Genomic DNA, 25,379 nt, shown 5'->3' with positions numbered 1-25,379 from the left:
GGTTTGGCTCAGTGGATAGAGCGTCGGCCTGCGGACTCAAGGGTCCCGGGTTCGATTCCGGTCAAGGGCATGTACCTTGGTTGCGGGCACATCCCCAGTGGGGGGTGTGCAGGAGGCAGCTGATCGATGTTTCTCTCTCATCGATGTTTCTGGCTCTCTGTCCCTCTCCCTTCCTCTCTGTAAAAAATCAATAAAATATATTTTTTAAAAAAATAGAGAAAAGGGGAGAAGGAAGGTATCAGCCACATCCATCTGTCTGTCTTAGTGTGCTCAGGCTGCTATAACAAAAATACCATAGACTGAGTGGCTTTAACAACAAATATTTACTTCTCACCATTCTGGAGTCTGGGAAATTCCCAGTACTGGCAGATTTCATGTCTGACAAGAGCCCACTTCCTGGTTCATAGATTTTTGTCTTTTCACTGTGTCCTCACATGACTCCAGTTTTCTTGAAATCATTAATTTATTAAATGTTTGGGGAAAATCCACATGGCAAGGGGGAGAAAATGTTCTTTTAAATCTAAATTTACTTAATGTATTTACATTACAGTAGATTCTTATGTCTGATACCAGTATATATTTGATATTTAAACATTCATAGTCCTTAGAGGCTTAGCACAAAAACTTTGCATTCAAGAGATTTAAATTTTATAAACTTCAGTGCAAGCTTCTTGAATTGTAATTGGGAACATTTTGAAAACCAGACAAAATCTAATATCTGCTTCTTCTGTTTAACAAATTAACTGGTGAAATAAATGAAAGGGAATAAATTTTGGTGTCTTTAATCAGTATCGGAACATATGTAAGTTGATATTTAATTCCCACTTGAAAAATTATCTTGCTGCTAAAATCCTCAACAAAGTATTCACAAACCAGATTAAAAAGATCATACACTGTGATCAAGTGGGATTTATTCTAGGGATGCAAGGTTAGTACAATATTTGCAAATCAGTAAACATGATATATCATATAAACAAAATGAAGGATAAAAATCACATGATCATATCAATAGATGCAGAAAAGGCATTTGATAAAATCCTGGACCCATTTATGATAAAAACTCTCAACTAAGTGGTAATAGATGGAACGTACATCAACATAATAAAAGCCTTATCTGACAAATCCACAGCCAGCATCACAGACAATGGACAAAATCCAAGAGCGTATCCCTTAAGATCAAAAATAAGACAGGGATGACCACGTTAACCACTCTTCTTCAACATAATCCTAGAAGTTTTATCCAGACAAGCAATCAGACAAGAAGAAATAAAAGGCATCCAAATTGGAAAGGTGGAAGTAAAGCTGTCATTACTTGCGATTGACATGATGTATATAGAAAGCCCTAAACACTTCACAAAAAAACTACTAGAACTGATAAATGAATTCAGTAAAGTAGCAGGATAAAAAATTAATAGTAATTGATGGCCTTTTTGTAGTCCAATAATGAACTATCAGAAAGAAAAACTAAGAAAACAATCCCATTTACAATTGCAAAAAAAAAAAAAAAAGTAATGTACCAATGGATAAATTGTACTTAGAAAATTATAGGATACTAAAGAAAGAAATTTAGGAAGATGCAAATAAGTGGAAGCATGTACCGTGTTCAGTGATAGGAAGAATTAACATAATTAAAATGTCCATACTACTTAAGGAAATCAATAGATTCAACTCAATTCCTATTAAAATAACTGGCATATCTCACAGAACTAAGGTCCCATTTCCTTCATCCCTCCAAGGAAGGAGTATAGTTGTGGCTTCAAAGTGGCTAGAATCAAAGCCAGTGTCCAGAGATTTTAAAGGCTCCACGTTAGGGCATATTCCAATCCAGAATCAGTCTAACTTAGTTCCCATTTGTAGTTCTTTAGTCCATTACATGTGGACTCTGCAATGGCGGAACCATGGTGAATGCAAGAGAACCAAGAGAGAGAATACCTTTGTCTAGGATTAAGTATTCCCAAATTTTCATGGGCTTACATTGGCTCCACCACTCTGGTCAATGATCTTTGTCCCCAGGTTTGACTGACAGGCAAGTACCTTTCCTATGTCACCCCAACTTCATTGGGCTTGCATCTATCTCTCCTTTGTTAGACTCCTTCACCCAGTGATCTGCACAGAATGGGCTGGTGGTTCCCTCGGGAGTGTGAAATTGCAGCTTTCACCAAAGCTGCCCAGATGACATGCCTACAATGTCTGGCCTGCTCTTTGCTCCTTTCCTATCTATATATATATAACCCTACTATGCAAATAGACCGAACTGCAAAACAACCGGTCGCCATGACATGCGCTGACCACCAGGGGGCGCGTGCAGAACATGGCGGGTGTCGGCAGCAGGCAGCAGAGCATGGAACATAGCGGGCAGCGGGATGGTGGAGCAGGTGAGCAGGGGTGCCAGACCAAGGAGGGGCACCAGTCACAGTAATCGGGGCAAGCCTCTGGTGGTTACTGAAAATTCTTTGCTCCCGTGCACTGCGGTTCCACTCAGTGCTCACAACTGCTGCCGGCGCCAGAGCCACTGTTCACACCTGCTGACAGCACCAGAGCTGCCACTTGCACCCACTGCCAACACCCAGTGCCGGTCCCAATCACTCGGTGCACTCAGTGGGTGCGAGTTGCAGCTGCCGGCCCTGATCGCCCCTGAGGGCTTCTCCACCTCCCCCTGCTCCTGAGGGGCGATTGGGGCAGCAGCTGCTGCTCACACTGCTGACAGCACTGGTCCCACTCGCACCCGCTGCTGGCGCCGGCCCCAATCACTCTGTGCTGTCAGCAGGTGCGAGCGGGGTCGGTGCGTGGGAGTGGCAGCAGCAGGAGCAGGGCTGCTGGCAGACAGACAGGAGACTGGGGTCGGGGCTTGAGGGGCTGGGGGGCGGGTCAGAGGATGGGCTGAGACCTGCCCCTATGCCTACCACAGCCTCACGGCCCACAGTTCCTTTCAAGGTGCACAAATTCGTGCACTGGGCCCTTAGTAAAATATATTACTGATATCCTAAGTTTGAATTTATAATTTTAACATTGTTTCTATGTATGTCTTTTGTCCCATCAAGTGACAGTCATACTTTAGTTATGCCTACACAATACAGTTAATAGGTTTATTCATTACACATTGCCATAGCATGAAAATATTGACAGGAGAAAATTTATTTTTATTTATTTTTTTAAATATATTTTATTGAATTTTACAGAGAAGAAGGGAGAGGGATAGAGAGCCAGAAACATCGATAAGAGAGAAACATCGATCAGCTGCCTCCTGCATACCCCCTACTGGGGATGTGCCCGAAACCAAGGTACATGCCCTTGACCAAAATCGAACCTGGGACCCTTCAGTCTGCAGGCCAATGCTCTATCCACTGAGCCAAACCAGATAGGGCATTGAGAGGAGAAAATTTAGAAAGAAAATTTTGTATGGTTGCATAGAGGAGAGAAAAGACTTTCTGGTAATGGAGTCTTATATGGAAGGGATGAAGTAAGTGATTTGGAACACAAGATTTAGAATTTCTCAAATTTTTACTTGAATCCCATGTTTATCACTTGCTGGGTACGTTATCTCAGTCAGGTACTTAATCTCTTTGTGTCAATTTCCTCACTCATAGGGTTTCTATATAGTTTAAATGAAAGAATGGAGCCATGGCTGGGTTGCTAAATGGTTAAGAGTGCCAACCCACACACCAAAGGGTCATGGATTCAATTCCAGTTGCAGCTTCCATCCCCAGCACCCAGTGTGTGTGTGTGTGTGTGTCTACCTCCTTCCCTCCCTTCTACTCTAAAAATTAATGGAAAAAATATCTTTGGGGGAGGGAGGGATGGAGGAAGGAAGACAATAATGTGCTTATTTAGCCCAGAGCCTGGTAGGTAGAATGCTGTCAAGAAATGACAGTTATTGTAGGAATCAGAGAAGGTAGAGAAGGAAAAGCAACTAGCCAGTTTTGCACGTCCAGCTGCAGCTGCAGGAATCCAGATGACTTCAGGCTGCATTTCTTCATATTTTATAGCTCTCGGGGGAAACATCTCTAATAGCTATACAAGCAAAGAGATATTTCTCCTCATCTTTAGTATTAGAGAGGATAGAGGCAGCTGGACGACATTTGAAAGTAAAGACAGAAGTTGCGTCCTCATAGATTCCTCATACCTTCCTCTCCCCACCTCTCTTACTGTCTTCTTCCTCTGAATACCCAATCTCATTAGCTTAGGGAAACAAGTTTAATAAGTCAGAAATTCAACTGACCACATCAAGATAACAAGTAAAATATATCACCAATTCATTGTATGTTTAACACCAAAAAACCCTAAATTATGTTTCCCTTTAGAAAAGAAACTTAGATGTAATATAATTTCAAGATATAAAATCATTTCTCCTTCATGTACCTGCCAAGCAAAACATTTTTCCATCTCTTTACTGTTGCTTTATATTGCTCCAATAGCTGATAGAGCCTTTTCTGCATAATTAAAAATGAAAAGATCAAAATACAAATATAATGGAAAATTCAACCAGTACTTACTCAAGTACTTGCTTCTGTAACGTACCAAGGTACATATTTTGGAGGAGTAACAACAATCATCAAAATACAGTTCCTACTCTAAGGAATATTAAACATTAGAGAGAAGATAATTCACATATGCAATTATGTTTTAATATATTTGTATTGATTTCAGAGAGGAAGGGAGGGAGAGAGAGATAGAAACATCAATGATGAGAAAGAATCATTGATCTGCTGCCTCCTGCACACCACCTACTGGGGATTGAGCCTGCAACCCGGGCATGTGCCCTTGACCAGAATCGAACCTGGACCCTTCAATCCACAGGCCGACACTCTGTCCACTGAGCCAAACCAGCTAGGGCTTCACATATGCAATTATTTTAAGGAAAAAGGTGAATGCTTATAATGGCAATTATAATCTACACTGATAAAAGAGAAAAATGGTAATTGGCGTACGACGATACCCTTTTCATTGGCTAATCAGGGCTATATGCAAATTAACTGCCAACTATGATTGGCAGTTAACTGCCAACAAGATGGCGGTTAATTTGCATGTGTAGGCACAATGCAGGGAGGCGAAAGGGAAAGCAGGAAGAAGCCCCCTGCCACTGACAGTGATCGGAAACCCAGGGGGGAGCTAAGAGCTGGGGGGCAGGGCAAAGGCGGCCTTTGCCCTGCCCCCCAGCCATGATCGGAGAATCAGGCGCCTTTGCCGCCCTGGCCAGTGATAGCAGGAAGTAGGGGTGGAGCCAGCGATGGGAGCTGGGAACGGTCGAGGCTGGCAGTCCCGGGATCTAGGGGTCCCTTGCCTGGGCCTAAAGCGGAGCCCACGATCGCGGGGCCGCTGCAGCTGCGGGTCCCCGCTGCCCGAGCCGGACGCCTCAGCCAGAGGCGTTAGGCCTGGGCAGGGGCGGAGCCTGCAACCGCGGGAAGCTGGGGGTCCCCCGCCCAGGCCTGACACCTCTGCTGGAGGCCTCAGGCCTGGTCAAGGGGCCGATCCGGTGATTGGTGATCGGAGGGTGATGAGGGTCAATTCCTCTGGCCGAGGCATCAGGCCTGGGCGGGGGGCTGAGCCAGGGATTGGGGGGGATATGATGGTCCCCTCGCCCAGGCCTGAAGCCTGGGTCAGAGGCGTCAGGCTTGGGTGGGGGGTGGAGCAAGCGATCAGAGGGAGATGGGGGTCCCCTGCCCAGGCATGATTCCTGGGCCAGAGGCCTCAGGCCTGGGCGGGGGCCAGAGCCAGTGATCGGGGGGAGATGGGGGTCCCCTGTCCAAGCCTGACACCTCTGGCGGAGGCGTCAGGCCTGGGAAAGGGGCCGATCAGGTGATCAGAGGGTGATGGGGGTCTACGCCTCTGGCTGAGGCATCAGGCCTGGGCAAGGGGCCGATCCTGCGATTGGAGGGTGATGGGGGTCAACGCCTGAGGGCTCCCAGTATGTGAGAGGGGGCAGGCTGGGCTGAGGGACACCCCCCCCCAACACACACACCCAGTGCACGAATTTCGTGCACCGGGCCCCTAGTAGCTTATATTTACATACACTTTCCTGATTAAAAACTTCTATCAAATAGTTTGTTTTTATCTTATATATTTTTTCAAAATAATCTACAGAAAACAAGTATTAAGCAGAATTTGAAAATGAATCTTCCAAGGCTCAAAGGTGAAATGCCCAAAGTCACACTGCCAGTACATCAGTGAGTCAGTTCAGCTGGCACATACTTGGATGCCTGACATGTAGCATAATGGAAATTCTATGTGATTCTGTCATTTTTTCCATGTGCTGGGCTCTACCTGTGGGACTATAATGACAATTAAAATAGCTTATAAGACAAACAGATGTAGTAGTGAATAAAACAAATCTGTAATGTAAACCTAAATTTCTCATTCTACATTCTACTGTTTCTTTTATTTCACACAGTACCAAAATACAGTGTTTTGGCAACACTGAGGAGGGGATTGATTCTCACAGGGGTGGTTATGGGAGGCCTAATGAAGGGGTTTCTTTCCCGACCATCCCATGCCTGATTGATTTTTTAAATGTGCAATGTTACTCATATTCCCTTTTGGAATTTTTCAGGTACGCAGATTTTCTGAGGCATTCTTTTGTTTTGAACATCCAAGAGAAGCTGTCATTGCATACCAGGAACTTCAGTGAGTAGTAAATCCAACATTAAATGATTTATTTCCTTTTACATTAGATAACTATTTTAGAATTTAGTGACAGAATATACAATATTTAAAATGAAGAAAGAGAAGAATTTGGTGTTCAGATAGACCCTGTTTAATCAAATGGGGTTTAATCTTATGAATTACTTTATGAAATACCCATATAAAGAAGTTTGTTACACTTTATACCCGCCCTCTCCCCTCCCCCCATCAGATCTACTATAACCTTGGTAGTCCCATACAGCTCTGGCTCCAGCCTTGTATTTGGCCATCCTGTTGCATCTTTATTTCCACAGGTCAGAATTTCTTACATTCATTATTACATATTGCAGATTTTCATGAGTAGTCTGACTGTCACTGTGTTCTGGTATATCTGCTACTGAGTATATTTCAGTTGCCTTTCTTTGGCTTTAAAGAATATTTTGAGGAAATTTCACTGAAAGAAGTTGGACATAAAAGAGTAGATATAATATGATTCTATTTATATGAAGTTCTGGAACATGCAAAACTAAGGTGAAAAAGTCAGAACAGTGGGTGTCTTGTTGACTTGGGCTGGGAGTATGACTGGGAAAACATGAGGATACTCTCTGGGTAGATGAAAATAGTCTGTATTATGTATGCGTTTGTCAGATAGCCAAGATTGGTATATTTCAATAGATGTTAATTTACCTAAAAAAATAACTATAAATAGTAATAGAGTGTGGGGAAAGGTAGTGAGTAGAGGTATAGATAAAACAAGAAGGACACTATGTTAATTGTTGAGGCTGAGTGATTGGATTTATTAATCAATATGAGTTAAGTATAGCAATAGAAATGTAATACATTTTTTTTTTCAACACTGCCATCAAATCATTAGTAGGCATTTGAGTTTTCTCTTTTATTCTATTCTCAGCAAATTAGGGAATTCATACATCAAGCATAGATAAGTCACTGAAATAACATTAAAAAGTATAAACGAATGTAATGGAAATTAAATAAGTTTTTAATAAACTATAATGTTATAAGCTAATAATTTATTGTCAACAAACTAATTTTCATCTTACCAGTTTTTCTCTGAACAAAGAGTTCTTTCATAAAGGAGGTTACATCTTGAGGAAGGAGCATAGGAGTGGTGAGGGGAAGGGGAATGGGTATAGAGTCTGTAAAGTGGAATTAGGTGTAATTTTTTAAAATTACAGTCTGACTTAAGAAATATTTTTCAGTGCTCAGAGTCATCTACAGATGTGCACCGCTATCAAAAATACTTCCTTCTGCAGTTCTCTTCCACCCCTACCTATTGAATGTAGTGAATTAGATGGAGATCTCAATTCATTACCTATAATCTTTGAAGATAGGTATTTAGATTCAGTTATTGAAGGTAAGTATAATCTAACTAAAATATAAGCTGTTGTGTCCATTTTCAGTATATTCTTCCTAATATACATAAAACCATTCCCTAACGTGGGTCCTTTTCTTTTCCCTTCCAGTTTTACTTATTTTTGAGGATATTAGAAAGTTATAGTCAGAAAAAGTAGTCTTAATCATATGAGTTCTCAGATCTTGTTTTAAATCTGAATCTTTTTTTCTTTGGATAAAAGACTTAGATGCACCCTGGATGGGAATTCAGAATCTTCAGAGATCAGAGTCCACTAGAATGGATAAATATGAGACTGAAGAAAGATCTATAGCTGGACTTTCTAGCCCAGAGGTGAAAATCAGACCTGCTGGTGCCTCCAATTTTTGCTATACAGAAGGCGAAAAGCAGCTACCAAAATCTCTAAAAGGAAAAAATGAAGAATCAAATAAATCCAAGGTTAAGGTCACTAAACTCATGAAAACAATGAAACCTGAAAATACCAAAAAATTAATAAAACAGAACTCTAAGGATTCTGTGGTTTTGGTAGGCTACAAATGTTTGAAAAGTACAGCATCAAGTGATCTCTTTACATGCTTTGAAGGCAATCCTTCACATAGTCAGAAGGAAGGTCTGGATCCCACAGTATGTGGATATAATTTTGACCTAAAGACCTACATCAGACAGACAAGTCAAAAGGAAGCTAGCTATTTGCCAACCAATAGAACTGAACAAAAGGCTTCAGATACTGAAAATATGCAGCCAGACCTGTTTGATCCTTTGAACTCTGGCAGCCTAAATCTTTGTGCAAATTTGTCCATTTCAGGTAAACTTGATATCTCCCAGGACGATAGTGAAATCACACAAGTGGAACTCAATGTGGCAACCAGAAGTTTATCAGACGATTGCCATGATCATCAAGCAATTCCATCTTCAGGAGTTAGAACAATTGAAGTAAATCCCAATAATAAAGATCCTTCCAGTGCTGAGAAAAAAACTGTTAAAATAGGTCCCTGGACAGAGCTTCACCAAGATGAAATACTTGTGGATAGTTTACAGCTACCCAACTTTGAGTCTTTAGAATCTAATGGTAAATCTCATTCTATAGACGTAACACTTGAAAAGGAATCTTTGCAGGAAGTTAAGTGCTCTACAGTTGGAGAATCATTAGCTAAGTTAAGAAGTAATCAACCTGCTTCTTCTACAAAAGAATATCATGTTGTAGTAAGTGGAGATACAATTAAGTTACCAGATATTAATGCCACATATGCCTCATCTAGATTTTCAGATTCAGGTGTTGAAAGTGAACCAAGTTCTTTTGCAACACATCCTAACCCTGATGTAGTGTTTGAACTTGTGCAAGGGCAAGGTCCTTACAATAATGAAAGATTATTTCCTCCGCTTTTGATGAAACCTGATTATAATATAAAATTTTCATTAGGAAGTCATTGTACTGAGAGTACAAGTGCTTTAAGTGAAATACAGTCATCTTTAACATCCATAAACTCTCTACCTTCTGATGATGAACTGTCACCTGATGAAAATTCTAAGAAATCTGTTGTGCCCGAATGCCATTTAAGTGATAGCAAAACTGTTTTAAACCTGGGAACAATTGATTTGCCAAAATGTGATGCTAGTAAAAACTCAAGTATTGTTTTACAACAGCAGAGTGTCATATTTTCAGGGCATTTGGACACTGACACTATAGCAATAAATTTCTTAAATCCAAGCACTACAGATCCTTTACAAATTGTTTTTTCAGATGAAGATACTTCCAGTGATGTGAAAAGTAGTTGCAACCCCAAACATAATTTGGACACTATGTGTAAAGACTCCCAGAATCCTGATAAATCTAATAACCCTGCAGGAACAGCAGTTACATTAAATTCAAAACCGGTTTGTTTAGGCTCCCCTTGTGTTGTTTCAGGTTCCATTTCTACTCATACAGAAATTAGTGAAGATAGAACTGTGAAAAGAAAAAATAGTGATGTATTAGATCTCAAACAAATAAATTCAGAAGCCCCTACAGTTATAAGTGAAACTCACCTGGGTACAAGTGACTTGTTTTCAGCTAGTCCTGATATGGTAAAACAAGGGCTAGTGGAAAATTATTTTGGCTGTCAAAGCAGTACAGACATTTCTGACACATGTGCTACTAGCTACAACAATTCAGTTAGCCCTCAGAAGGAAACTCCTGAAAAAGGAATTAGTAATCTCCAGTGGGAACAGGGTAAAGAGGAGGAGGAGGAAGAGCAGGATCAACAGATGGTTCAAAATGGGTATTATGAAGAAACAGATTATTCAGCTTTGGATGGAACTGTAAATGCTCACTATACAAAGAGCGATGCACTAGAAGAAGAAAGACTTATAAAATCTGAAAACTTAAACAGCGAATTTCTGAGGGATGCTATAAATATGCCTGCTGTCTGTACTTCTGGTTGTTTGTCCTTCCCATCTGCACCGCGAGAGTCTCCTTGTCGTGTTAAGTATTCTTCTAAAAGTAAATTTGATGCCATTACAAAACAGCCAAGCAGCACTTCTTTCAACTTCACTTCATCAGTTTCCTGGTATGAAAATTCACCAAAACCTCAAATACAAGCGTAAGTAATGGAGCACAATAACATGTCCTAATAAATAGAGCGAGAGAAACATATATTTTTATATGTTATATTAATATTATAAATATATGTATTTCTCTGGTAATATATATTTTATATTCTCTGGTTTCTATAATACAAAAGTGTTTTTTTGATTAGCTATCTGAAATGGAGTAATGAACTCATACAACTTGACAGACCTGTAATTCTCCATGTGATTGTCCTGTTCTATAGGCTAGACATTCCTGATTTTCATTGCTGGTTTTTTGTTAGAAGTATGGAATAATTGCAGTTAAAACTCTTTTTTCATTACTACCTTATTGTGCCCCATTAACTCCCAGACAAAAGTTAGGTTTTATATGTGCATCTAGCAAATAAGGATAATATTAGTTAATGAATAAGAGGTTAGTAGAAACTTCCTAAATCTATCAGACCCAGATTGCCTCAGCTAAGTAAGGGTTTCCAAAATAGAGATTTCATGGACCAGTGAAAAAAAAATCCAGAAAAATTTGAGGATGATATAAGTTTACTAGCCTGGCACTGGCTTTCAAAATATTCTGCCTTTCTCCAGATGAAGATATAATCCCTCAAGTGAGAGGTCTGAGCATGCCTATGGTAGATTTTTTAAATCCCCAAATTATTATGATTATACACATAATTAAAATCCAGAGTTCTTAAAGCTAATGAAACCAGATAGGTGATAACAGCCTATTAGAGAATTATAGTATGCTAGAAAACTGAAAGTTATATCACCATCTGGGTACCTCAACTGTTCCTGAGACATTAATGAAAAACATGGTCTATAGGTCTTCACCTAGTGTATCCTACTCTGTTCAGCTTCTTTGAATTTTATTTTTATCAATCTAAATGATACAATGTTAAAATAATTTTTGATGTTTTCAGCATCCAAGTTGAATAGTCACTCATTCCAAATGAATATATGTCGCCAATTATATTTAGTCACAACCCCCTCTTGGTTCTGCTCCTTCCGATTGATATGTTTAGAGAAAAATATAATAATTTACCAAATACTATAACCACCATTCTTACCGTTACACTTTATACAACAGCTCCTTCCCTTCCATTAATGTAAGATTAAAGAAACCCTAGCCGGGTTTGGCTCAGTGGATAGCTCTTTGGCCCAGGACAGAAGGCTTGTGGGTTTGATTCTGGCCAAGGGCACGTACCTCGGGTTGCAGGCTCGATCCCAGGCTCAATCCCTGGCCGCAGTCGGGGTGCGTGCTGGAGGCAACCAATCCATGTTTCTTTCTCTCTCTGTCTCTCCCCCTCCCTTCCATTCTCTCTAAAAATCAATGGGAAAATATCCCCAGGTGAGGATTAACAAAAATTAAAAGTAAAAAAAGGAGTACAGAGGACAAGATTTGATTACAGGATAAGCATCTGATTGTCATCTTTCCAATACTTCTTCCAGCTTTTCTATGCATAAAATATAAAATTTTGTAGAAAGCATTAACTCCACCCCTCCTATTTTCTTTGTTAATTTCAAGTTTAAAAGAATACCTTAAATAATTTAAGATTTAAAATAGTAGTTGTATTTGAACAGAATATATACTAAAAATAGTAAAGAAAATTATTCTCTGATTGGTGATCCCACATGTTTTTATTATTTTAAAATCAAATAATTTCTGGGCTTCCTCTTCTCTGCAATTCCATAAATTCAACAGATTGTCTTTTTGGTTCTAAACCTGAATATATTTGCTTCAGCTTCCTTCAGGCAAAAGAAGAATTGAAGCAACTTAAACTCCCTGGGTTTATGTACAGTGATGCTCCTCTGCTGGCATCCTCAGTCCCTTATTTTAGCATGGAAGAAGAGGATGGTTCTGAAGATGGAGTACATCTCATTGTCTGCGTGCATGGTTTAGATGGTATGAAGGGTCTACTGATATAACCCATAGCAACTCAATTATGTTTTATTTTCCTAATAGATCTCATTCCATTCTATTTACTCTTTGAACTGCAAAAAGAATTTTTAAATTGCTTTAAGTTAATTAAATTTTAAATGTATTCAAAAATAAGCATATGCTTAATTGTGCTAAATATAATATTAAATTTCCTTTTAAGTAAATTTTACATGGAACTAACATCCATGTGCCAACATTTTATTTATTTTAACTGGATTTTTCTCTTCTCTCTTACTGTTTGTGTTTGATGTTGTTGTGGTTTTTTTTTTTTCAGTTGTTACCTCATAGCAATCATTTTGTCTCTCTCTGATAGTCTTCCTAGTTCCCTTTTAGCTTGATACTTTAAACCTCATGGGTACCTCAGAACTAGAAAAGTCAACACCTTAAAATTAAAGATTCAGCCCAGCTGCATTGCTCTGTGGTTGAGCGTTGACCTATGAACCAGGAGGATCATGTTTCGATTCTTGGTCCGGGTTTATGCCTGCATTGCAGGCTTGATCCCCAGTGTGGAATGTCAGGAGGCAGTCAATCGATGGTTCTCTCTAATCATTGATGTTTCTGTCTTTCTCTCCGTCTTCCTCTCTGAAATCAATAAGAATATATTGTTTAAAAAGTTAAAGATTCACTAATTAATTAGGGATTAATTTAAATTCTAAATACCTAGCTTTAGTGCCATGGTTTTATGATGGCTATTTTGATCACTCAACAGACTTTTTTTCTTTATTAGAAATTATATTAAAAGATGCAAAATATCTCTAGACTAATAGGGTATTGCTATAATTTTATTCCATAAGAACAAATTGACAAAAGATTTTATGGATTTTAAAAATACTAAAGAGGATTGAGATAGTAAATTCTTTAAAAAAAGAACTCATTCTCCGGAAATAAAATACCTCCAGTACTAACCTCTTTCACCCCAGTAATAAAATTTTCAAGAATTAGCTCCCAAGGCTAATTCCAGTAGAATCTCTGGTATTCGAGAAAACATTATCCCTATGTTATATAAATTGTTGCAGAATAATAGAAAAAAAAAATGGAACATAGTTTATTTTGTTTTTTAACATTAACCTAACCTTGTTACCAAATCTAAAAAAGGTATCACACCCATACCCGAAAAAACAGTGGATCAATATGACATTAATATACTTAATAAAACTATAGCAATATTGCAGAAAAAATATTTTTTTATTTTCTTTAAAATATATTGTTATTGATTTCAAAAGGAGAGGGAGATAGAAACATCAATGATGAGAGAGAATCATTGATCAGCTGCCTCCTGCACACCCCCTACTGGGGATCAAGCCTGCAACCCGGGCATGTGCCCTTAACTAGAATTGAACCCAGTACCCTTCAGTCTGCAGGTCAACGCTCTATCCACTGAGCCAAACCAGCTAGGGCAATTAATTTTTTAAATGTCAAAAAAACTTCTAGCAAATAGGATTTAATTCCCAGAATGCAGAAACAAGTAAATATAAAGAAATTTATTAATATACCAAATCAGAAAATCAAGTAAGAAACTTGATAAAATTTAGTATTCATTCCCAGTTATTACAACTAAGCACCAACTTGAAGCCTTAAATAGCACTAGCTTTTATAAATGTGATTAAACATATTTCCAGCCAGTGGGAAACATATATTTAGTAGTGAAACACTGGAGGTGTTCCTTTTAAAGTTCAAAATAAAAGTTACCTCTGTCAGTGCATGGAATACCTAAAAGATATATATATAGGAAGGGTAAAAATTCAACAATTGATAATGACATGTTCATTCCTAAGTAAACCAAAGTAAGCCACTAAACTAATTTTTAAAGATAATCATGATTTTTATATTTATGTATTAATATTTTCTATTTCTAGACTCTCTTTTAAGTTAGTAATTAAAATAAACCATCCTAGATTATTTATATGGATTTTTATTTTCCTCCATCTATGCCAGTACCATCAAAGGAAAGTCACGGATTAAATCTACATCTAAAATAAATTCAAGGTTTGTTAAATGATCATCTAGAGTAGCGATGGTACGGAGTACTTCAGTCAGTCATTCACAGCTACTATAACTAGTAGTCAGTCACCCCAAGTGAATGCTGACAGTTAAAGACACAGTCAGGTAAGAAAGTGAAAGCATCAGTATGACCAAAACTTGACAAAACTGTTGAAAGACATTGGCTAATTGAAGTCAGCTTTGAAATAAAAATTGAGGGCTCTGTTTTATAGTGCACTATCTGTTTACAACTGGCACAGTCAGTCATGCCTTTTACTTTATCTTCTTTAGATGGAATTTTTTATTTTCTAGGTAACAGTGCAGATCTGCGATTAGTAAAAACTTATATTGAACTTGGACTGCCTGGGGGAAGAATTGATTTTCTTATGTCTGAGAGAAATCAGGTACAATATCACAGTATTTTCAGTGGAAGCAAATAATTTTGTACTACTTTCTACCTAAATATTAGCTTACTACAAAATGCCTATAGTAATAGAAATCATTTTTCTAATTTCTAAAAAACTTAACATTAATGCATATCCCCAGTAAATAAAATGATTGATAGTTCTATTTATAAACTTTCACATATGCAGAATTTCTAGATTTACATTTCTATGCAAATATTCCATTAATGAAATAATTATAAATAATATATTAAATGCTGGTAGTGGGCTAAACAGTTAAAGAACTAAATGAAGTATTATTAAGAATATTGAACCTTTTTTTTCCCTAGAAAGTCACTGTTTTTTGCTCATTTTAATACAATCAAAATTACATTCACCAAATTATCTAAAAAAAACAACACTGGTATTAACCATATTTTTAGTACCTAAATTAAAAATAATATTTATATTCAGTTTTTCATGTGATTATATATATTCAGTATGTAATGTGTCTATTTTACTTTTGTTTAGAATGATACTTTTGCTGATTTTGATAGCATGACTGATCGCCTTCTGGATGAGATAATACAATATATTCAGATATATAGTCTAACAGTTTCAAAAATAAGGTAACTTTTATAATATTACACAACTATTTTTATATCTCTATGAATTATAGAAAACCTAAAAAGAATTTGTGATAGTTTTGTCATCCTATTCTGAATATAGGAGATCACAACTCAAATTAATTGGAAGAGAAAAGATAAACTTAAAAGATCACATATTATATGATTCTGTTTATATGAATTGTCCAAAATTTGCAAATCTATAAACAGAAGTTGATTAGTGATTCTTTAGAGCTGGGGAAGATGGGAGGTAGGGAGTTGATAGCTAAAGGTACAGCGTTTCTTCCTGCTGAAAATGTTATAAAATTTCCTATAATAATGGCTGCACAACTCTGAATACACTAAAAAATAATGAATTATACACTTTAAGTGGATGAATTGTATGGTATGTGAATTATATCTCAAAAAAGATGTTACCAAAAAGAAAATTTTGAAGGAAAATGGATATATATAAACAAGTAAAACAATAAAAATACTTTCAAAGTTTTATGACTCTGTGAGTTAGTTTTCTACAAGAGATGATGATCAAACCAATATGTCTCATTATTTAATCAGATACTGAGGATATACATAGGAGAGAGAAAAATATTTATTTCTTCTAGTCTACTAGGAATTAAATAAAAAGTAAAAACTAACCTTCGTTCCTCAAAAAGAATAAACTAATTATCTTCATAATTAGAGGAAGAAGCTGGCTCTGTATACTATAGGCTTTTGTAGTTTGTTTCCAGTCTGAAGTATAGAGGTATTTTCTGGTCCACATCCAAAAGTGGGCAGTTCTTTGACTACTCTCAAGGCACAGCTAAAACGTGCATTTTAGGAAAATAGATAAACAGGTTTCTACTTAAAGTTTAAAGAAAAACACAAAACAGATTTCTGTTAAAAAATGGGGAGAGATACAAGTATGTTGGGAGAAGAAATTATTTTCTCATTCTAATCCTCTTCATTTATAGATTTTTAAATACCCTTTGCTTACTAAATTTTCTACATGGTCCTCATATTTTTTATTCATTTACTATTTTATGAGAAAAATAATATACTTTAATTGTTTTCATTCATCCACAAAAGTATTCCCTCTTCAGATTAGGTTGTCAGTTATAATTACCCATTATCCAAAAGCCTGATCTAGTTGATTAAGGACTATTAGTTACTCATAACTCTCACTCCACAGCTTTAGGAAAGTCAGTTCAGGAGGAAAGTTCGTCCTGAACTTCTCACTAGTTATATGGATAAACCAGTGTTTAGATAACTTTCATTTCTTTTTTGTTATTGTCCCCAGGAATTCATATATTATCTATTGTAAAATAATGCTAAGCAAAAAAGGCTCTTTTCATTTAAACTGTTCCTTAATAAAGGTGAAGTACTTTATAAATATTAGTTATTTTGCTATGATCTTAGACTTATAGTAGGAAAATGCACGTTTTAGGTGTGCCTTGAGAGTAGAAAGAACTACCCACTTTTGAGTGAGGACCAGAAAAGTTTGTTTTAAATTATTATTTAAGAAAATAATTGTATGTGTGCCTAGGGAGGCAAAGTTACTAGTCAGTGTATTATTACTTATAAAGTGTAAGCAATTACACTTATTTCTAAGCAATTATAAACTATAAGTAACATTTTCTATATAATATTTTGTTCCCATAGAGTAAGCATTTAAATTACATAATAGGAATTTTATACTATATCATATTTTTTCCTTCAAAATGTAAGTTATCTCATTTCAAAGTATCAAACCGTAATTTCAAAACATACTAGAAAATTTTTAACTCTTAATATTTTACATCTATGTGTAGTGATATCACCTTGATATTTGTTTTTAAAACTAATACTCTGGGAGAAATGTCTTTTTTTTTTTCTCTTAAAGCTTTATTGGACATTCGTTGGGCAATTTAATAATCCGTTCAGTGCTTACAAGGCCAAGGTTTAAATATTACCTCCACAAACTTCATACCTTTCTATCTCTTTCTGGACCTCACCTCGGTACACTCTACAATAGCAGTGCTCTTGTTAATACAGGTAAAAAGTTTTATTATTCAGTATAAAAATATGGCATGGGGAGAAAAGTCAAATTTAATATTTTTATGTGTTTATTTTAGAGCCAACTTGTCACATATGTGAAAATTTATGAAAAAAAATATGTAACTGTTTTCTGTTTTATCATGCCCATGAAATAAGCTGATAAGTCATTTCAGAAAATGAATATTATATTGAGATGACATTTGTAAAAGTAATTAGAGCATTTTTTTAATTAAACTAAATCTTTTCAATAAATGTTTACTTTATAATTGTTCCATAAGTTAAGCAGATAACCAGTAAATGTCTATATTTAATATATACTAAAGTTATAAAATATTTTATATAGAATGTTAACTCTGATTTTAACAGTGATATTATGAGGAAATAAATTCTAAAATTTTTGAAGAAATTTAAATGAAAGTTAAGAGCCTATTTTGATTAGAAAAAATATTCTAACTAATCTCATTCTTTTATAAAAAAATTTTTTTTTTATTGATTTCAGAGAGGAAGGTAGAAGGTGAGAGAGATAGAAACATCGATGAGAGAGAATCATTGATCAGCTGCCTCCTGCCCACCCTCTACTGGGGATCGAGCCTGCAACCGGGGCATGTGCCCTTGATCAGAATTGAATCCGGAACCCTTCAGTCTGCAGGCTAACACTCTATCCACTGAGCCAGACCAGCTAGGACATCACTAATCTCATTCTTGATTTGCTTTTTATTTGGCTTTGTTTTTCATTAGATTTTTTTTAAAAATGGTTTTCATAATTTAGTCAATTGATTCCTATTGAGAGGATAAATTAGATTTCATTTTGTTTTTGTTTTTTCATTGAGCCTTAAAACTATTATTTTCATTTTGTCTTTCACTTCTTTCATTGATCAAAAAAACCAAACATTTTATTTTGTATCTTATTTCAAATGCTGGTATTTGAAAATTAGGACATGAGAAAAATGAAATCCATAAATAATAATAAAAAAAATAGAACCCAATATGAATAAGATGCAATACTTTGAATTTCTTTCTTCACTAAACTTCCCCCCAGATAGGCTTTCAATGATCAGATTTAATCAGTTACGTTTTTTTTTTTCTTGATTTCTCCTCTTCTCTTCTGTAATATATATTAGAAGCACCAAAAGTAGAATTAAATATTCCACAATCTTGAAAACCAATTCCAGAGTGATTAGGGTTTCACATAAGAGAAGATGCATTTAAATATGGGTAACTGGTAATATAAAGAAATACAGTTAAATATGAAAGTTAAATTATATTCAACTATTGCTAACAAATATTAACCAAGTCCTCATTCTCAGAGTTGGTCTTATATAATCAATATGCCATAACTTAACTATAATTATCTATAATGTAAAGACTCAGTACTTAGGTGTTGGGATATACTACTGTGTTTGAAGTTTTATCTCCCTCTACTTTATAATTTGGTCAAATATATCTAAAGGCACAATTTTCCCAGATTTGTTCTTCATAGACCATTATCTGTTTTATTACTGATTAAGAAATAGCAAGCCCTGCCCTAACTGGTTTGGCTCAGTGGATAGAGCATCGGCCTGCGGACTCAAGAGTCCCAGGTTCGATTCCGGTCAAGGGCATGTACCTTGGTTGAGGGCACATCCCCAGTAGGGAGTGTGCAGGAGGCAGCTGATCGACGTTTCTCTCTCATTGATGTTTCTAACTCTCTATCCCTCTCTCTTCCTCTCTGTAAAAAATCAATAAAATATATTTAAAAAAAAAAAGAAATAGCAAGCCCTATTTTAACCTCCATTAACCCATAGTTAACCCATATGTGGATGTGTATATATTTGTTATCACAAAATGAAAATATTTTGTAAATATGTTTATTAGCCAACAGAATGCTAATTTGGAGGATGTCTCTTGTGAAATGAAATATATTAAAATTAATAACCTTAGCATATGTTACTATATATTTCTAGTTATACTCACATGTCATTTATAACTCTCTAGGTCTATGGTTTATGCAGAAATGGAAAAAATCAGGTTCTCTTTTGCAATTGACATGTCGAGATCATTCAGACCCTCGCCAAACTTTCTTATACAAGCTTAGTAATAAAGCGGGTAAGTATATAGTAACAGTTTTTAAAACATCCTTTTTTTAAAAACCTTTAGCAAATAAATTATCTACATGTCTTTCTGCTGATTAAAAAGTATTAATCAATTGTGACTTCTTAGTAAATGAAATAGCAGACTCACACTTAAAACTAAGCAATTGATAACATGGTTTAATTTTTTCACATGATCATATTTTTTAAAAGCTGCACAGCTACATTGAAATTATCCTAAAATTTTTAGCATTTGTAATCCATACCAGTTATAAGTTAGTCAGTTTTTGACCGAGGCCTCTACATATCCTAGCCCTCCTGTCCTTCTAGCTGTCCCCTACCCCAAACTTAAATCCTTGTTATAAACTGACATATAGTGTTCTATTTTCCTGTCCTAAGGCTGTCAAACATTTCTGGAAAATGTCAATAACTAAACTAGTAATAGTTATTCCTCCACATTCTCACCACTGGCAAGTCTTGTTCTTCATCTCTTATTAGCCTATTATTAAATAATAAATTTACTACCTTCTGTAATATTAGAAGCACATAAAGGAGAATTGAATATTCCACAATCTTAAAAACCAGTTGCAGAGTGATTAGGAACTGGTTCCCATACATTTTTTCCACTGAAAAGGTCAGGGTTCAATTCCCAGTTAGGGTACATGCCAGGGTTGCAGGTTCAATTCCCGTAGGTGGGGGGAAGGAGGCAGCTGATCAATGATTTTCTCTCTCATCATTGATATTTCTGTCTCTCTCCTCCTTTCTTTAAATAAGATCTGCTGTGACAACCCTTTCCCACCCTTCATATATACACACCTAGCATTTACTATAGTTCCTTCTAGTAGTTATTCAGTATAAATCCATTGAATCTTTTCAATATTATTTTCAGGATCCAAAAGCAGGTCAGATATTGTATGGTAAGACTTGGAACTATCAGTCACCAATATATCTATCCTTTATCTTTATTCCTATCATCCATGTCCTCCATCCTGCTCTTAAAACATTGGATATGAATACTGGACAGATTTAGTAATTGAATATAGCTACTTCATTTGAGTCCTGTTTTAGCCTTTTCAGGATTCTACCTTAAATGTTGTTTTTAATATGATAAAGAAATCTGGGAATGGTTATTTTATGTATTGTCTGTTATTAAAATCAATGAAAGAAACTTTTTTTTTATAAGTTGAGTTTTATGATCTTGTTTCTAAAGGTACAGATCAACAATAAATTTCTTACAGTGTACAGAAATATATGCGTGATTAGTAAAACTACAAGATATTCCTATAAAATCAAATATAAAATCCTTAATTTTAAATATAGTGTATTGTTCTCATGTGAGAAAAACTTACACTAGAACCATTTTGTGTAGCTGTGAAGTTTTTACCGCTGCTCCTAATGGGTTAGAAAATATATGAAAAGCAAAACTGAATATAAATGTTTCCCAGGGTTTGTGTATTTATACTGCATTTTACAAAGTAAAATTTAATTAGCAATAGTAATAATATACAGCAACATAGAAAATAAAAACATAACTATAAAATTTTACTACGAAAATTCTGTACTCCATGGCATTCCTCATCTAAACTGATTTGTATGGTCTATAATAATAAAAGCATAATATGCTAATTAGACCAGATAGCTGAACAACCTTCTGGAGGTCATTACGGATGTCCTTAGGGATGAAGCTGTGGCAGTGGGGGCCAAGGCAGAGGCAGTTAGGAGCAATCAGGCAGGTGGGCAAGAGGTTAGGGGCAATCAGGCAGGCAGGCAGAGTGGTTTTGGCCCAATCCTCACAGGCTAGGCCAGAAACCAGCAGTCTGACATCCCCCGAGGGATCCTGGATTACGAGAGGGTGCAGGCTAGGCTGAGGGGCCCCACTGGTGCACGAATCCATGCACTGGGCCTCTAGTTAATGTATATTTTCATTACATGATTTCTCTTTAGAAGCTATTTCTAATTGCAGTTTTAAGTATCAACAAATATTAATTGATTTTTAAATTATTATCACAGGAGTTGGAGCAAGTTTGTTTTGAGCTATGTTCTCCTCCCCCCTTTTTTGTCATCTAGAGAACTGTGAGAAATGCATAGTCAATTCCTAGGAAATTATTACACTTGTATATCCTATATAATAAAAGGCTAATATGAAAATCGACCAAATGGCAGAATGACCAGTCACTATGATGTGCACTGACCACCAGAGGGCAGATGCTTAAGCCAGGAGTTGCCCCCTGGTGGTCAGTGCACTCCCACAGGGGGAGTGGTGCTCAGCCAGAAGCTGGGCTCATGGCTGACAAGCGCAGTGGCGGTGGCAGGAGCCTCTCCTGCCTCTGCGGCAGTCGGACATCCCCCGAGGGCTCCCAGACTGCGAGAGGGTGCAGGCCGGACTGAGGGGATTGTGCCCCCCACCCCCTGGGGGTGAACAAATTTCATGCACTGGGCCTCTAGTATACATATAATTACTTTGTTCACAATGTAGAAATATATGGGTTCATATCAGAAACATAAGTAAAACAGGAAAGCATAGAACAGTGTTTACATAACCATTTTAAGTAATCAAAATGCGATTATTAGGTGTTTTTAAACAAAAAGTCCTAGTGGTGATTTTTCTTTTATGGTTTCACTCTGTGAAAGGTACAAAGTCTTAGATGCCCTCGTCCAATTATTGCTTCTGTTTCTTCTGACGGCTAATTTCCTCCTCTTTTGAGAAAGATGGCTAATTTCCTTCTCTTGTCTGAAGCAAAATCTAGCCTTCCACCTTCTTTTCTATTTTTATTTAAGCAAAGTCTCCCCTCTGGGTCTTCCTTTTGAAAGTCTTTTTCTCTACTATTCATTATTTTAAAATTAAGGAAACATTTAAAAGCCTAAAATAATTTGTATGATTTCTAAAACATGTTTTTCATTCCATAATAAGGGCTCAAAATAGCCAGAAAAGAATCTATTCTTGTTGAAACTTCCAAAACATAATATCCTTTTAAGGTCTTCCCAAAAACATCTGCTTAGATTCTCTTTACCAGTGGTTGTTTTCTGACAAATAATGAAGTTTCCTGCTGTGCTACTGTGGCACAAGATAATCTTTTTTTCCAGTAAATTATGGGGGTGTTTAATAATAGGTATCACTTGATTTGTAAATAACATTTGTATTTTGTTTCTGAAAATGTGGCAAAGAATCAGCATCAGCTAACATTATTTTAGGAAGCAAATTCTTTCTAACATAGTATTTAAAATAAATAAGAATAGTTTAATATTGCTTAGAATATGTCCATTTTAAAATTACAAGGTTTTCTCACTTCAGCACTGTTGACATTCTAGGCTGGATAATTCTTTGTTGTCATGCATTGTCCTGTGCATTATAGGATATTTAGCACCCCTGGCCTCTACCCACAAAATACCAGTAAAACACATACTCTTACAACCCCCAATCCACAGTGTGACAACAAAAATGGTCTCCAGACTACTAAATGTCACTTAGTATGCAAAACAACCAGGACTTTAGCCAATTTCAAAAAGTAGATAAAATGAATCAATAGGAATTCCTTTAAAACATTAAAGTTTCAGAAAAAATGAGACACCAAAAGTATCAGGAAGACTATAATAATTAAGATGAAAGTTATCATTTACAATGTTCATATAAATCATGTTATTAAACAGTACGGAAAAGTATTGAAGATTTACTTTAATCTTTTTCTTGGTAATCTTGAAAAGTAAACTAAAATATTTATTTATTTATTTATTTATTTATTTATTTATTTATTTATTATTGCTTATAAAGTATTACAAAGAGTATTACATATGTCTCCTTTTTTTTTCTCCCCTTGACGTTCCCACAGGCTCCCCTACCCCCCAGTGCCTTATGTCCATTGGTTATGCTTATATGCATGCATACAAGTCCTTCAGTTGATCTCTTACCCACCCTTCCAGCCCCCCAACCCTTCCCAGCCTTCCCGCTGTAGTTTGACGGTCTGTTCAACGCTGTTCTGCCTCTGTATCTATTTTTGCTCATCAGTTTATAATGATCTTTATTATCCGTAAATGAGTGAGATCATATGGTATTTTTCTTTCATTGACTGGCCAATTTCACTTAGCATAATGCTCTCCAGTTCCATCCATGCTGTTGCAAATGGTAAGAATGCCATCTTTTTTAGAGCAGCATAGTATTCCATCGTGTAGGTGTACCACAATTTTCTAATCCATTCATCTGCTGATGGGCATTTAGACTGTTTCCAGATCTTAGCTATGGTGGATTGTGCTGCTATGAACATATGGGTGCATATATCCTTTCTGATTGGTGTTTCTGTTTTTTTGAAATATATTCTTAGCAGTGGGATCACTGGGTCAAATGGGAGTTCTATTTTTAACTTTTTGAGGAAACTCCATACTTTCTTCCATAGTGGCTGCACCAGTCTGCATTCCCACCAGCAGTGCACGAGTGTTCCCTTTTCTCTGCATCTTCTCCAGCACTTGTCGTTTGTTGATTTGTTGATGATTGCCATTCTGACAGGTGTGAGATGATACCTCATTGTTGTTTTGATTTACATCTCTCGGTTAATTAGTGACTTGGAGCATGTTTTCATATGTCTCTTGGCTTTCTGAATGTCCTCTTTCAAAAAGTGTCTATTTAGGTCCTTTGCCCATTTTTTGATTGGATTGTTTATCTTCCTTTTGTAAAGTTGTATGAGTTCCCCATAAATGTTGGAGATTAAACCCTTATCGGTGATTACATTGGCAAATATGTTCTCCCATGCTTTGGGCTTTCTTGTTGTTTTGTTGAGGGTTTCTTTTGCTGTGCAGAAGCTTTTTATTTTGATGTAGTCCCATTTGTTTATTTTCTCTTTAGTTTCCAATGCCCTAGGAGCTGTCTCGGTGAAGAAATTGCTTCGGCATATGCCTGAGATTTTGTTGCCTTTGGATTCCTCTAGTATTTTTATGATTTCCCGTCATACATTTAAGTCCTTTATCCATTTTGAGTTTATTTTTGTGTATTTTGTAAGTTGGTGGTCTAGCTTCATTTTTCTGCATGTATCTATCCAATTTCCCCAACACCATTTATTGAAGAGACTATCTTGACTCCATTGTATGCTCTTGCCTCCTTTGTCAAATATTAATTGAGCATATTGGTTCGGGTCGATTTCTGGGCTCTCTATTCTATTCCATTGATCTATATGCCTGTTCTTGTGCCAGTACCAAGCAGTTTTGAGAACAGTGGCTTTGTAATACAGCTTGATATCTGGTATTGAGATCCCACCTACTTTGTTCTTCTTTCTGTGGATCGCTGCAGCTATTCGGGGTCTTTATTTCTTCCAGATGAATTTTTGGAGAGTTCGTTCTAGGACTGTGAAACATGCCGTTGGTACTTTAATGGGAAGTGCATTGAATTTATAGATTGCTTTGGGTAGTGTGGACATTTTAATGATGTTGATTCTACCAATCCAAGAACATGGTATGTTCTTCCATCTCTTTATGTCTTCCTCTATCTCTTTTTTCAACGTCCTGTAGTTTTCTGAGTAGAGGTCTTTCACCTCTTTAGTTAAGTTTATTCCTAGGTATTTTAATTTTTTGGTGTGATGGGTCTCTGAGCCTACCATGTTTCACTTTGAGTTTATGCCCTCTCCAGCCAACATTGCTAGACAAGGAATTGAAACTCACAGATTCAAAAAGAATCATAGTCTAACTAACTTGGTTCTTGGATAACACAAAAATCAAAGTTTCTATGCAGAAGTACATATTTAGTATTAATTTATTGTTGAAAAACTATTATTAAGATAGATTAATTATTAAATTTAAAATTCATTTTTAAAGTAAAGTACTGTCTTAGGAATCACA

At 36.3% G+C, this 25,379-nt stretch overlaps 1 protein-coding gene across 17 annotated transcripts in view; it reads left to right on the top strand.

Annotated features, from left to right (window-relative positions):
- FAM135A (family with sequence similarity 135 member A) overlaps positions 1–25,379 on the top strand; it is a 93,299-nt gene that overhangs the window by 58,701 nt on the left and 9,219 nt on the right. For 6 of the 17 annotated variants that reach the window (XM_059701260.1, XM_059701262.1, XM_059701259.1 and 3 more), the window contains 8 exons: positions 6,548–6,621; positions 7,839–7,993; positions 8,214–10,569; positions 12,292–12,452; positions 14,760–14,872; positions 15,383–15,480; positions 17,336–17,487; positions 19,465–19,575. In XM_059701260.1, the coding sequence (XP_059557243.1) occupies positions 6,548–6,621; positions 7,839–7,993; positions 8,214–10,569; positions 12,292–12,452; positions 14,760–14,872; positions 15,383–15,480; positions 17,336–17,487; positions 19,465–19,575 (3,220 nt within the window). The remainder of the gene's footprint in view (positions 1–6,547; positions 6,622–7,838; positions 7,994–8,213; positions 10,570–12,291; positions 12,453–14,759; positions 14,873–15,382; positions 15,481–17,335; positions 17,488–19,464; positions 19,576–25,379) is intronic. The other 11 variants (XM_059701256.1, XM_059701253.1, XM_059701258.1 and 8 more) reach the window with 3 other exon arrangements.

This window comes from Myotis daubentonii, chromosome 6, assembly GCF_963259705.1.
Source record: "Myotis daubentonii chromosome 6, mMyoDau2.1, whole genome shotgun sequence".
Classification (NCBI taxonomy): Eukaryota; Metazoa; Chordata; class Mammalia; order Chiroptera; family Vespertilionidae; genus Myotis; species Myotis daubentonii.
The sequence above is the reverse complement of the archived record's forward strand: the minus strand, read 5'-3'. Positions and strand labels throughout refer to the sequence as shown.